Source organism: Heptranchias perlo, unplaced genomic scaffold, assembly GCF_035084215.1.
Source record: "Heptranchias perlo isolate sHepPer1 unplaced genomic scaffold, sHepPer1.hap1 HAP1_SCAFFOLD_65, whole genome shotgun sequence".
In the NCBI taxonomy this organism is placed as follows: domain Eukaryota; kingdom Metazoa; phylum Chordata; class Chondrichthyes; order Hexanchiformes; family Hexanchidae; genus Heptranchias; species Heptranchias perlo.
This window is the reverse complement of record NW_027139677.1, coordinates 2,305,359-2,318,983: the sequence shown is the minus strand read 5'-3', so window position 1 is coordinate 2,318,983 and position 13,625 is coordinate 2,305,359. Positions and strand designations below refer to the sequence as shown.

The 13,625-nt window shown below is 50.9% G+C and overlaps 1 protein-coding gene across 2 annotated transcripts in view; it reads left to right on the top strand.

Moving 5' to 3' along the window:
- The window catches only part of LOC137318137 (NACHT, LRR and PYD domains-containing protein 3-like), a 34,576-nt gene that overhangs the window by 3,735 nt on the left and 17,216 nt on the right, over positions 1–13,625 (top strand). For both annotated transcript variants that reach the window (XM_067981107.1, XM_067981108.1), the window contains exon 2: positions 8,327–8,422. In XM_067981107.1, coding sequence (XP_067837208.1) covers positions 8,359–8,422 — 64 coding nt within the window. In that variant the 5' untranslated portion in view covers positions 8,327–8,358. The remainder of the gene's footprint in view (positions 1–8,326; positions 8,423–13,625) is intronic.

Here is a 13,625-nt window from a genome sequence, read left to right as displayed (position 1 = left end):
GTGTGGGACTGGGTCAGTGGTGTGTCGGTGTGGGACTGGGTCAGTGGGGTGTTGGTGTGGGACTGGGTCAGTGGGGTGTCGGTGTGGGACTGGGTCAGTGGGGTGTCGGTGTGGGACTGGGTCAGTGGGGTGTCGGTGTGTGACTGGGTCAGTGGGGATTCGATGTGGGACTGGGTCAGTGGGGATTCGATGTGGGACTGGGTCAGTGGGGTGTCGGTGTGTGACTGGTTCAGTGGGGTGTGGGTATGGGACTGGGTCAGTGTCGTGTCGGTGTGGGACTGTGTCAGTGGGGTGTCGGTGTGTGACTGGGTCAGTGGGTTGTCGGTGTTGGACTGGGTCAGTGAGGTTTCGGTGTAGGACTGAGTCAGTGAGGTTTCGGTGTGGGACAGGGTCTGTGGGTTGTCGGTGTGGGACTGGGTCAGTGGGGTGTCGGTGTGGGACTGGGTCAGTGGGGTGTTGGTGCAGGCTTGGGTCAATGGAGTGTCTGACTGTGTCAGTGTGCTGTCGTTGTGGGATTGTGTCAGTGGGGTTTCGGTGTGGGACTGGGTCAGTAGGGTGTCGGTGTCAGATTTGGTCAGTGAGATGTCGGTGCGGGTCTGGGTCAGTGAGATGTCGGTTTGGGATTGAGTCAGTGGGGTGTCAGTGTGGGACTGGGTCAGTGGGGTGTCGGTGTGGTACTGGGTCAATGGAGTGTCGGTGTGGGAGTGGCTAAATGGGGTGTCGGTGCAGGTTTGGGTCATTGGTGTTTCTGTGTGTCTGACTGTGTCAGTGGGCTGTCGTTGTGGCAATTTTTCAGTGTTGTGACGGTATGGGACTGGGTCAGTGCGGTGTCAGTGTGGGACTGGGTCAGTGGGTTGTCGTTGTCGGACTGGGCCAGTGAGGTTTCGGTGTGGGACTGGGTCAGCGTGGTGTCGGTGTGGTACTGGGTCAGTGAGGTTTCGGTGTGGCACTGGGTCAGTGGTGTGCCGGTGTGGCGCTGGGTCAGAGGTGTTTCGGTGTGGGACTATGTCAGTGTGGTGTCGGTGTAGGACTGGGTCAGTGCGGTTTCGGTGTGGGACTGGGTCAGTGGGCTGTCGGTTTGGGAATGAGTCTGTGAGGTGTCAGTGTGAGACTGGGTCAGTGGGGTGTCGGTGTGGGACTCGGTCACTGGGGTGTCGGTGTTGGACTGGGTCAATGGGGTGTCGCTGCAGGTTTGGGTCAAAGGAGTGTCTGTGTGTCTGACTGTGTCAGTGGGCTGTCGTTATGGCACTGGGTCAATGGAGTGTGGGTGTGGGACTGTGTAAGTGCGGTGTCGGTGTGGGACTTGGTCAGTGGGCTGTCGGTTTGGGAATAAGTCAGTGGGGTGTTGGTGTGGGACTGGGTAAGTGCGGTGTCGGTGTGGGACTGGGTCAGTGGGGTGCCGGTTTGAGAATTTGTCAGTGAGGTGTCGGATTGAGAATGAGTCAGTGGGGTGTCGGTGTGGGACTGGGTCAGTGTGGTTTCGGTATGTGACTTGGTCAGTGGGGATACGGTGTGGGACAGAGTCAGTGGGGTGTCGGTGTGGGACTGGGTCAGTGGGGATTCGGTGTGGGACTGGGTCAATGGGGTGTCGTTGTGGGACTGGGTAAGTGCGGTGTCGGTTTGAGAATGAGTCAGTGAGGTGTCGGTGTGGGACTGGGTCAGTGAGGTGTCGGTGTGGGGCTGAGTCAGTGGGGTGCCGGTGTGGGACTGGGTCAGTGTGGTGTCGGTGTGGGACTGGGTCAGTGGGGTGTCGGTGTGGGACTGGGTCAGTGGGGTGTCGGTGTGGGACTGTGTCAGTGGGGTGTCGGTGTGGGACTGGGTCAGTGGGGTGTCGGTGTGTGACTGGGTCAGTGGGGTGTGGGTATGGGACTGGGTCAGTGGGGTGTCGGTGTGGGACTGGGTCAGTGGGGTGTCGGTGTGGGACTGGGTCAGTGGGGTGTCGGTGTGGGACTGGGTCAGTGGGGTGTTGGTGTGGGACTGGGTCAGTGGGGTGTCGGTGTGGGACTGGGTCAGTGGGGTGTCGGTGTGGGACTGGGTCAGTGAGGTGTCGGTGTGGGACTGGGTCAGTGGGGTGTCGGTGTGGGACTGGGTCAGTGGGGTGTCGGTGTGGGACTGGGTCAGTGAGGTGTCGGTGTGGGACTGGGTCAGTGGGGTGTTGGTGCAGGCTTGGGTCAATGGAGTGTCTGACTGTGTCAGTGTGCTGTCGTTGTGAGATTGTGTCAGTGGGGTTTCGGTGTGGGACTGGGTCAGTAGGGTGTCGGTGTCAGATTTGGTCAGTGAGATGTCGGTGCGGGTCTGGGTCAGTGAGATGTCGGTTTGGGATTGAGTCAGTGGGGTGTCATTGTGGGACTGGGTCAGTGGGGTGTCGGTGTGGTACTGGGTCAATGGAGTGTCGGTGTGGCAGTGGCTAAATGGGGTGTCGGTGCAGGTTTGGGTCATTGATGTTTCTGTGTGTCTGACTGTGTCAGTGGGCTGTCGTTGTGGCAATTTGTCAGTGTTGTGACGGTATGGGACTGGGTCTGTGCGGTGTCAGTGTGGGACTGGGTCAGTGGGGTGTCGTTGTCGGACTGGGCCAGTGAGGTTTCGGTGTGGGACTGGGTCAGCGTGGTGTCGGTGTGGTACTGGGTCAGTGAGGTTTCGGTGTGGCACTGGGTCAGTGGTGTGCCGGTGTGGCGCTGGGTCAGAGGTGTTTCGGTGTGGGACTATGTCAGTGTGGTGTCGGTGTAGGACTGGGTCAGTGCGGTGTCGGTGTGGGACTGGGTCAGTGGGCTGTCGGTTTGGGAATGAGTCTGTGAGGTGTCAGTGTGAGACTGGGTCAGTGGGGTGTCGGTGTGGGACTCGGTCACTGGGGTTTCGGTGTTGGACTGGGTCAATGGGGTGTCGCTGCAGGTTTGGGTCAAAGGAGTGTCTGTGTGTCTGACTGTGTCAGTGGGCTGTCGTTATGGCACTGGGTCAATGGAGTGTGGGTGTGGGACTGTGTCAGTGCGGTGTCGGTGTGGGACTTGGTCAGTGGGCTGTCGGTTTGGGAATAAGTCAGTGGGGTGTTGGTGTGGGACTGGGTAAGTGCGTTGTCGGTGTGGGACTGGGTCAGAGGGGTGCCGGTTTGAGAATGAGTCAGTGAGGTGTCGGATTGAGAATGAGTCAGTGGGGTGTCGGTGTGGGACTGGGTCAGTGTGGTTTCGGTATGTGACTTGGTCAGTGGGGATTCGGTGTGGGACAGGGTCAGTGGGGTGTCGGTGTGGGACTGGGTCAGTGGGGATTCGGTGTGGGACTGGGTCAGTGGGGTGTCGGTGTGGGACTGGGTCAGTGGGGTTTCGGTGTGGTACTGGGTCAATGGGGTGTCGTTGTGGGACTGGGTAAGTGCGGTGTCGGTTTGAGAATGAGTCAGTGAGGTGTCGGTGTGGGACTGGGTCAGTGGGGTGTCGGTGTGGGGCTGGGTCAGTGAGGTGTCGGTGTGTGACTGGGTCAGTGGGGATTCGATGTGGGACTGGGTCAGTGGGGTGTCGGTGTGTGACTGGGTCAGTGGGGTGTGGGTATGGGACTGGGTCAGTGGGGTGTCGGTGTTGGGCTGGGTCAGTGTCGTGTCGGTGTAGGACTGTGTCATTGGGGTGTCGGTGTGTGACTGGGTCAGTGGGGTGTCGGTGTAGGACTGGGTCAGTGAGGTTTCGGTGTGGGACAGGGTCTGTGGGTTGTCGTTGTGGGACTGGGTCAGTGGGGTGTCGGTGTGGGACTGGGTCAGTGGGGTGTTGGTGCAGGCTTGGGTCAATGGAGTGTCTGTGTGTCTGACTGTGTCAGTGTGCTGTCGTTGTGGGATGGTGTCAGTGGGGTTTCGGTGTGGGTCTGGGTCAGTTGGGTGTCGGTGTCAGATTAGGTCAGTGAGATGTCGGTGCGGGTCTGGGTCAGTGAGATGTCGGTTTGGGATTGAGTCAGTGGGGTGTCAGTGTGGGACTGGGTCAGTGGGGTGTCGGTGTGGTACTGGGTCAATGGAGTGTCGGTGTGGGAGTGGCTAAATGGGGTGTCGGTGCAGGTTTGGGTAATTGGAGTTTCTGTGTGTCTGACTGTGTCAGTGGGCTCTCGATGTGGCAATCTGTCAGTGTTGTGACGGTATGGGACTGGGTCAGTGCGGTGTCAATGTGGGACTGGGTCAGTGGGGTGTCGTTGTCGGACTGGGTCAGTGAGGTTTCGGTGTGGGACTGGGTCAGCGTGGTGTCGGTGTGGTACTGGGTCAGTGAGGTTTCGGTTTGGGACTGGGTCAATGGGGTGTCGGTGTGGGACTGGGTCAATGGGGTGCCCTTGAAGGTTAGGGTCAATGGAGTGTCTGTGTGCCTGACTGTGTCAGTGAGCTGTCGTTGTGGCACTGGGTCAGTGGTGTGCCGGTGTGGCGCTGGGTCAGTGGTGTTTCGGTGTGGGACTATGTCAGTGTGGTGTCGGTGTAGGACTGGGTAAGTGCGGTGTCGTTGTGGGACTGGGTCAGTGGGCTGTCGGTTTGGGAATGAGTCTGTGAGGTGTCAGTGTGAGACTGGGTCAGTAAGGTTTCGGTGTATGGCTGGGTCAGTGAGGTTTCGATGTGGGACTGGGTCTGTGGGTTGTCGGTGTGTGACTGGTCAGTGTGATTTCTGTTTATGATTGGGTCAGTGGGGTGTCGGTGCCTGCCTGGTTTAGTGGGACCGAGCAACATCAAACCGTGAACTGAACAGGGTCGGTGACAAGGCAACTCCATTAACGGAGCCTCACTGCAAAGAAAAGTTGCATTCATGGGAAAGTTAGATGAATACATGAGGGAGAAAGGAATAGGGTGCGATGCAGAGTGGAGGGAGCAGGCTGTGTGCGGAGGATGTAGACCAGACCGAACGGCCTGCTTCTTTGCTTTACATCCGACATAATTCTGTGTAAAAAAGCGGAAGTGACGATGTTGCATTTTCTGAAGCGGTTTTTAAAAAGAGAATATCTGAAGCTTTGCTATAATTCTGTCGCCTGCATCAATCGAACTCCTTTCGAGGAACTGGGAGATTCCAGTCGCCGAGTCAGAGTGAATGGAATGTTATGTAAAAGTCAAATGAGTTTATCATGTTCTTTTATATGAAACCACAAATCAGACTTGTGTATTTCAGAGGAGGGCGTTTGATCAAAGAGACACGCCCAGTTTGTGACGTGGGTGAATAGTTAGACACGTGTATCTCCATCTCCCGCCTCCCTTTCCTCTCGATTTTTTTCATCTCCCGAATCTCTGCCCATCTTACCCACAACTCCATGTTTGAATCTCTCCAATCAGGTTTCCGCTCCTGCCCCAGCACTGAAATGGCAATAATCAAAGTCACAAAAGACACTTTCTGTGACTGTGACCGTGGTAAACTCTCCCTCCTCATTCTTCTCCACCTCTGTTGTCCAGCTCAGTGGGACTGCCCTCGCTGGTTCCAATTATACCCATCCAGTCATAACCGGAGAATCTTCATCAACGGCTTCTGATCCCACTCCCGCACTGTAACTCCTGGAATTCCCCATGGATCTATCCTCACCCCCTCCTATTTCCCATTTACTTCTGATCCCACTCCCGCACTGTAACTCCTGGAATCCACCCTGGATCTATCGTCACTCCCTCCTATTTCCCATTTACTTCTGATCCCACTCCCGCACTATAACTCCTGGAATCCCCCATGGATCGATCCTCACCCCCTGCTATTCCCCATTTACATCTGATCCCACTCCCGCACTGTAACTCCTGGAATCCCCCATGGATCGATCCTCACCCCCTCCTATTTCCCATTTACTTCTGATCCCACTCCCGCACTGTAACTCCTGGAATCCCCCATGGATCTATCCTCACCCTCTCCTATTTCCCAATTACTTCTGATCCCACTCCCGCACTGTAACTCCTGGAATCCCCCATGGATCTATCCTCACCCTCTCCTATTTCACATTTACTTCTGATCCTACTCCCGCACTGTAACTCCTGGAATCCCCCATTGATCTATCCTCACCCCCTCCTATTTCCCAATTACTTCTGATCCCACTCCCGCACTGTAACTCCTGGAATCCCCCATGGATCTATCCTCACCCTCTCCTATTTCACATTTACTTCTGATCCCACTCCCGCACTTTAACTCCTGGAATCCCCCATGGATCTATCCTCACCCCCTCCTATTTCCCATTTACTTTTGATCCCACTCCCGCACTGTATCTCCTGGAATCCACCCTAGATCTATCCTCACCCCCTCCTATTTCCCATTTACTTCTGATCGCACTCCCACACTGTAACTCCTGGAATCCACCCTGGATCTATCCTCACGCCCTCCTATTTCTTATTTACGTCTGATCCCACTCTCGCACAGTAACCCCTAGTAACCCCCATGGATCTCCCCTCACTCCGTCCTATTTCCCATTTACTTCTGATCCCACTCTCGCATTGTAACCCCTAGAATCCCCCATTGATTATCCTCACCCCCTCCTATTTCCCATTTACTTCTGATCCCACTCTCGCATTGTAACCCCTAGAATCCCCCATGGATCTATCCTCACCCCCTCCTATTTCCCATTTACTTTCTGCCCCTTGGAGACATTATCCAAAGACAATGGATCAGCTTTCACATGTACGCGAACAACACTCTGCTCTTCCTCTCCTCCTCCTCCCTCGACCCCTCCACACCCTCTGCTTTGTCACGCTGCTTGGCCGACATCTATTCTTAGATGCGTTACACATTTATCCAATCAATCATTGGAAAGACGGAAGACACGATCTTCGATCCCCGCCACGAATTCTTTTCGTTCCAGTCAATGTCTCAGATTGAACCAGACTGTTCACCACCTCAGCGTTCGAATTGACGCCAAGCTGAGCTTCCGACCCGATATTCTCTCCATCACAAAGACCGCCTCTACTTCCACCTCCAGTAACATCGCCCACCCTTATCCCTGCTTCAGCCCATCTGCTGCTGAAACCCTCATCCATGCTTTTATCACATGTTCACTCGATATTTCCAATCCTCTCCGGGCCGGCCTTTCTCCTTTCACCCTCGGGAAACAAAGGTGCATCCGATCAGCACCACAATGGACGCACATGCGTGAGCACACACAGCGGGACGCACACAAGTGGAGAATATTCATTGTAAAACAGCAGTCAAATCTACCACTTGTATATTGATGGTGTTTTCTGAGATTGTAAGACCACTAAAGATATTAAAAACAGAAATAGTGTACTTCACCTAACGGATTAAAGTAACATGATCCCTCACATTGTACATTAGTGTTAATATTAGAAGAGTGGGAAATCTCCACATCTCCTACAGTGCTCATTAGTGTTAATATTAGAATGGTGGTAATTCTCCTCACCTCCTACAGTGCTCATTAGTGTTAATATTGGAATAGTGGTAATTCTCCTCACCTCCGACAGTGCTCATTAGTGTTAATATTAGAACAGTGGTAAATCTCCTCACCTCCTACAGTGCTCATTAGTGTTAATATTAGAAGAGTGGTAAATCTCCTCACCTCCGACAGTGCTCATTAGTGTTAATATTAGAATGGTGGTAATTCTCCTCACCTCCTACAGTGCTCATTAGTGTTAATATTAGAAGAGTGGTAAATCTCCTCACCTCCTACAGTGCTCATTAGTGTTAATATTAGAACAGTGGTAAATCTCCTCACCTCCTACAGTGCTCATTAGTATTAATATCAGAACAGTGGTAAATCTCCTCACCTCCTACAGTGCTCATTAGTCAGTTACTGATACCATGAGAGTTATTACAAATATATTCAAATAGAAGTACCAACCAGGACACATCTCCATGAACATACGGACAATGTTACTGACCACAGAAAACAGAGGAATCACAGCCAGCGATATATTGTGTGGTGTGGATAGATATTATATTCATAAAGTACCAGAAATTACTATCAAAACTCAACAAATCAAACATATTAAACACAGATCTGTAAATAAAAATACAATACCACCAGACTGTGTGAAACCGAATTAAGGATCATTGAATTGACCAAATAACACCATGCTCCATATCTCGCTCCTGAATATTTTCTACCTCAGGAATAAGGCCTACACTGTGAGTAAATCTTACCAATGGGCGCTCCCAGTGCAGAGTCTCAGTCGACGGGAGCGCTTCTGGAACTGGGTTGTGGAGATCAGCGGGACTCACTGGGTTTCACTGGGCAGTCTGTCTCACACTCGATCGTAACACTCGGGAAATGCTCGAACCGAAAGCTAACAGGTGTTGTACTGATGGGGGAGGAAGGACTTGATATCATGTTTCACACGGCAACGTTCTCCTGCTCATTTCAATATTTCTGTCTAACCCTCCTATTAATATTATATTTATTACAGAGCATCGAAATCTGGGAACGCCTGTCACCACCATGGCTGAAGGTCCAAACAGGGGAGAAGATCCAACATCCTCAAAAAGAATGAGAATGGACACAGGTAGCTTCAGAAAATTCATCAAAATACATTTTCTGTCCTGATAAAGGATTCACATCTCGAGCAAGCACCAACAGCTCAGGAAGTGGTAACAGCACAGATACTGCGTAGATAGGGGGAAGTGAGTCACCATCTAGAGGGGCAGTGCAGCCACAGGTGGAGGGAGACCGTGAGTATTGGAACAGTTAAATAGATACCTGGTGTTGGAGACTGTAAGGTGGATAGAGACAGTGATCAGAGGAAGGTCTTCCTGAGTAGCAGTGTGAGACCGGGGATCAGGAGGACACCTATAGTGAGTTGGGGGTGAGAGGCAGGTGGGGACCAGGAAAACTAGAGCGATAGTGGTGGGAGATTATATACTCCGGGGGACAGACAGCCTGTTCTGCAGCTCTGAGCAGGTCCCGAATAGTAAGTTTCCTCCTTGGTGTCAGAGGAAAGAACATTCTGGAACGGACGGGACAATTTCTGGGAAGGGAAGGAGAGCCGAAAATAGTCATGGTCGGAACCAGTAACACGGATAGAAATACGTTTATAGGGGGAATAATAAGACTTAAGCACAAGCCTCAAAGACAAGGCCTACAGGTGGTGAACCCCGGATTGTTTTTCAATGGGCAGATGAAGGAGGGAAATATGAGGCAGGTCAATGTGCGGCTGCAGGGCAGGAACAGGAGGGGAGGGTTCACGGCCTTCACAGAATCATTGGGAGTTATGGCACCGAAGGAGGCCATTTGGCCAATCGTGCCTGTTCCGGCCGAAAAGATCTGTTCAGCCTAATCCGGCTTTCCAGCTCTTGGTCCGCAGCCTCGTAGGGTGTGGCACTTCAAGTGCACATCCAAGTCCTGTTTAAATGCGATGAGGATTTCTGCCTCTACTAACGTTCCAAGCAGTGAGCTCCAGACCCCCCACCACACTCTGGGTGAAAAATTTCTCCTCAGCTCCCCTCTAATCCTTCTGCCAATTACTTCAAGTCTTTGTCTCCCGGTAATTGACCTCTCTGCTAAAGGAAATAGTTCCTACATGTCCTCTCTATCTAGGCCCCTCGTAATTTTATACACCTCAATTCAATCTTCCCGCAGCCTCCTCTGTTCTAAGCAAAACAACCCCAGCCTATCCAAACGTTCCTCATAGCTAAAATTCTCCAGTCCTGGCAACAGACTCGTAAATCTCCTTTGTACCCTCTCGAGTGCAATCACATATTTCCTGTAATGTGGTGACCAGAACTGTATGCAGCCCGCTCGCTGTGTCCGAACTACTGCTTTATACAGTTCTAGCATAACCTCCATGCTCTTAGACACTATGCCTCAGATAATGAAGGAAAACATCCCGTGTGCCTTCTTAACCACCGAATCTACATGTTCTGCTACCTTCAGGGCTCTGTGGACAGGCACTCCAAGGTCTCTCACTTCCTCTATACTTCTCAGTATCCTCCCATTTATTATGTATTCCCTTGCCTCGTTTCCCCTCCCAAAATGCGTTACCTCACACTTCTCCGGATTGAATTCCATTTGTCACTTCTCTGCCCACCTGACCAGTAAACTGAAATCTTCCAGCAGTCTTTTTTTTTAAATTCGTTCGTGGGATGTTGGCGTCGCAGGCAAGGCCAGCATATATTGCCCATCCCTAATTGCCCTTGAGAAGGTGGTGGTGAGCCGCCTTCTTGAATCGCTGCAGTCCGTGTGGTGAAAGTTCTCCCACAGTGCTGTTCGGGAGGGAGTTCCAGGATTTTGATCCAGCGACCGTTAAGGAACGGCGGTATATTTCCAAGTCGGGATGGTGTGTGACTTGGAGGGGAACGTGCAGGTGGTGGTGTTCCCATCTGCCTGATGTCCTCGTCCTTCTAAGAAGCAGAAGTCGCGGATTTGGGAGGTGCTGTCGAAGAAGCCTTGGCAAGTTGCTGCAGTGCATCCTGTGGATGGTACTCACTGCAGCCAGAGTGCGCCGGTGGTGAAAGTAGCGAATGTTTAGGGTGGTGGATAGGGTGCCAATCAAGCAGGCTGCTTTGTTTTGGATTGTGTCGAGCTTCTTGAGTGGTGTTGGAACTGCACTCATTCAGGCAAGTGGAGAGTATTCTATCACACTCCTGACTTGTGCCTTGTAGAAACGCTTTGGGGAGTCACGACGTGAGTCACTCGCCGGACAATCCCCAGCATCTGACTTGCTCTTCTCGCCACACTATTTATGTGGCTGGTACAGTTAAGTTTCTCGTCAATAGTGAACCCCAGGATGTGGATGCTAGGGGATTCGGCCATGGTAACGACGTTGAATATCGAGGGAATGTGGTTATACTCTCTTGTTGGAGTTGGTCATTGCATGGCAATTGTCTGGCACGAATGTTACTTGCAACTTATTAGCCAAAGGCTCGATGTTGTCCAGGTCTTGCTGCATGTGGGCACGGACCGCTTCATTATCAGAGTGGTTATGAATGGAACTGAACACTGTGCAAACATCAGCGCACATCCACATTTCTGACCTTATGATGGAGGGAAGGTCATTGATGAAGCAGCTGAAGATGGTTGTGCCGAGGACACTGCCCTGAGGAACTCCTGCAGCAATGTCCTGGGGCTGAGATGATTGTCCTTCAACAACCACGCCCGTTCTACTTTGTGCTAGCTCTGATTCCACCAACTGGAGTGTTTTCCCACTGAGTCCCATTGACTTCAATATTACTCGGGCTCCTTGGTGCCACATTCGCTCAAATACTGCCTTGATGTCAAGGGCAGTCACTCTCACCTCACCTCTGGAATTCAGCTCTTTTGTCCATGTTTGGACCAAGGCTGTAATGAGGTCCGCAGCCGAATGATCCTGGCAGAATCAAAACTAAGCATCGGTGAGCAGATTATTGGTGAGTAAGTACCGCTTGATAGCACTGTCGACGACACCTTCCATCACTTTGTTGATGATTGAGAGTGGACTGATGCGGCGGGAATTGGCCGGATTGGATTTGTCCTGCTTTTTGTGGACAGGACATACCTGGGCAATTTTTCACATTGTCGGGTAAATGCCAGTGTTGTCGCTGTACTAGAACATCTTGGCTTGAGGTGCGGCTGGTTCCATAGCACAAGTCATCAGCACGAGAGCCGGGATGTTGTCGGGGCCCATAGCCTTTGCTGTACCCAGTGCACTCTGCCTTTTCTTGATATCACGTGGTGTGAATCGAATTGGCTGAAGACTGGCTTCTGTGATGATGGGGATATCGGGAGGAGGCCGAGATGGATCATCCACTCGGCACTTCTGTCTACAGCTTTCTTCCTTACTGTCAATCACACGGCCAATTTTGTATCAATTGCAAACTTGTTAATCATGCCCCCTACATTTAAGTCAGAATCATTGATATATGCCACAGAAATCAAGGGTCCTAGTACTGAGCCCCGCAGAACCCTACTGGAATCAGCCTTCCAGTCACAAAACCACCCGTTGCCCATTACCCTTTGCTTCCTGTCATTGTGCCAATTTTGGATCCAGCTTGCCATTTTCCCTTGGATCCCATGGACCTTTACTTTTCTGACCAGTCTGCCACGTGGGACCTTGTCAAAAGCCTTTCTGAAATCCATGTAGTTTAAATCATATGCGCTACCCTCATTGATCATCCTTGTTCCCTCCTCAAAATATTCGATCAACTTAGTCATACACGACTTTCCATTAACAAATGTATGCTGACTGTCCTTGATTAATACTGTCACTCAGAATTTTTTCCAATAATTTGCCCAATGGCCTATACTTACTCGGTCTATCCCTTTCTCCCTTTTCAAGCAACGGTACAACGTTAGCAGTCCTCCAATCCTCTGATATCACGCCAATAGCCAGAGAGGTTTGGAAAATGATGGTCAGAGCCTCCGCTCTTTCCTCCCTTGCTTCTCTTAACAACCTGGGATACATTTAATCTGGGCCGGGGGTATTTATCCACTTTCAAAAATGCTAATCCCCTTTATACTTCCTCTCTCACTACGATTATCCCATCCAATATTTCACACTCCTCCTTAACTACAATCTCTGCATCGTCCCTCTCTCTTTCTGAAGACAGACGCAAAGTATTCATTTAGAACCATGCCAACATCTTCCGCCTCCACACAAAAGTTACCTTTTTTGTCTCTAGTAGGCCCTCCTCTTTCCTTAGTTATCCTCTTGCTCTTTATGTATTTATAAAACTTCTTTGGGTTTTCTTTGATTTTACTTGCCAATATTTTTCATGTCCTCTCTTTACTTTCCTAATTTCCTTTTTAATTTCACCCCTGCACTTTCTATACTCCTCTAGGCTTTCTGTAGTATTGAGCTCTCGGTATCTGACTTCAGCTTCCCGTTTTTGCTTTATCCTACCCTATATGCTCCTTGGCATCCAGGGAGCTCTAGATTTGGGACTCCCACCCTTTTTCCTTTTGGAACATATTTGCCCTGAACCCTCACCTTCTCCTCTTTGAATGCCTCCCACTGCTCTGACACTGCTGTTTCCAGTCCACTTTTGCTAAATACCTTGTCAGCTTACTAAAATTGGCCTTTTTCCCAATTGAGAACTTTTACTCCTAGTCTATCTTTGTCCTTTTCCATAACTACTCTAAATCTAACTGAATTCAGATCACTACCACCGTGTTCTCGCACTGATACCCCTTCCACCTGCCCAGCTTCATTCCCTAAAACGAAATCCAGAACTGCCCCCTCTCTTGTTGGGCTTGCTACGTACTGGCTAAAAAAGTTCTCCTGAATGCATTGAAGAATTTTGCGCCCTCTATACTTTAACACTGTTTCTATCCCCGTTAATATTAGGGTTGTTGAAATCCCCTACTATTACTGCCCTATTAATTTTGCACCTCTCAGAAATTTGCCTTCACGTTTGCTCTACTATCTCCCTCTGACAGTTTGGGGGTCTATGGTACACTCCCAGCAGTGCGACTGCCCCCTTTTTGTCCTTCAGTTCCACCCATATGGCCTAATTTGATGATCCTTCTAACATATCTTTCCTCCTTACGGCTGCAATTGTTTCTTGAACCGATATTTCGACCTTCCCTCCTTTTATTATCCCCCTCTCTATCTCGTCTGAAAACCCTGCAACCTGGAATGTTGAGCTGCCATTCCTGCCCCTCCTTCAGTCATGTTTCAGTAACAGCTAAAATGTCATACTTCCACGTGTCTATCTGTGCCCTTAGCTCATCTGCCTTATTCACTGGACTCTTTGCGTTGTGGTAGATGCCATTAAGCACTGCCAAACTCCTTT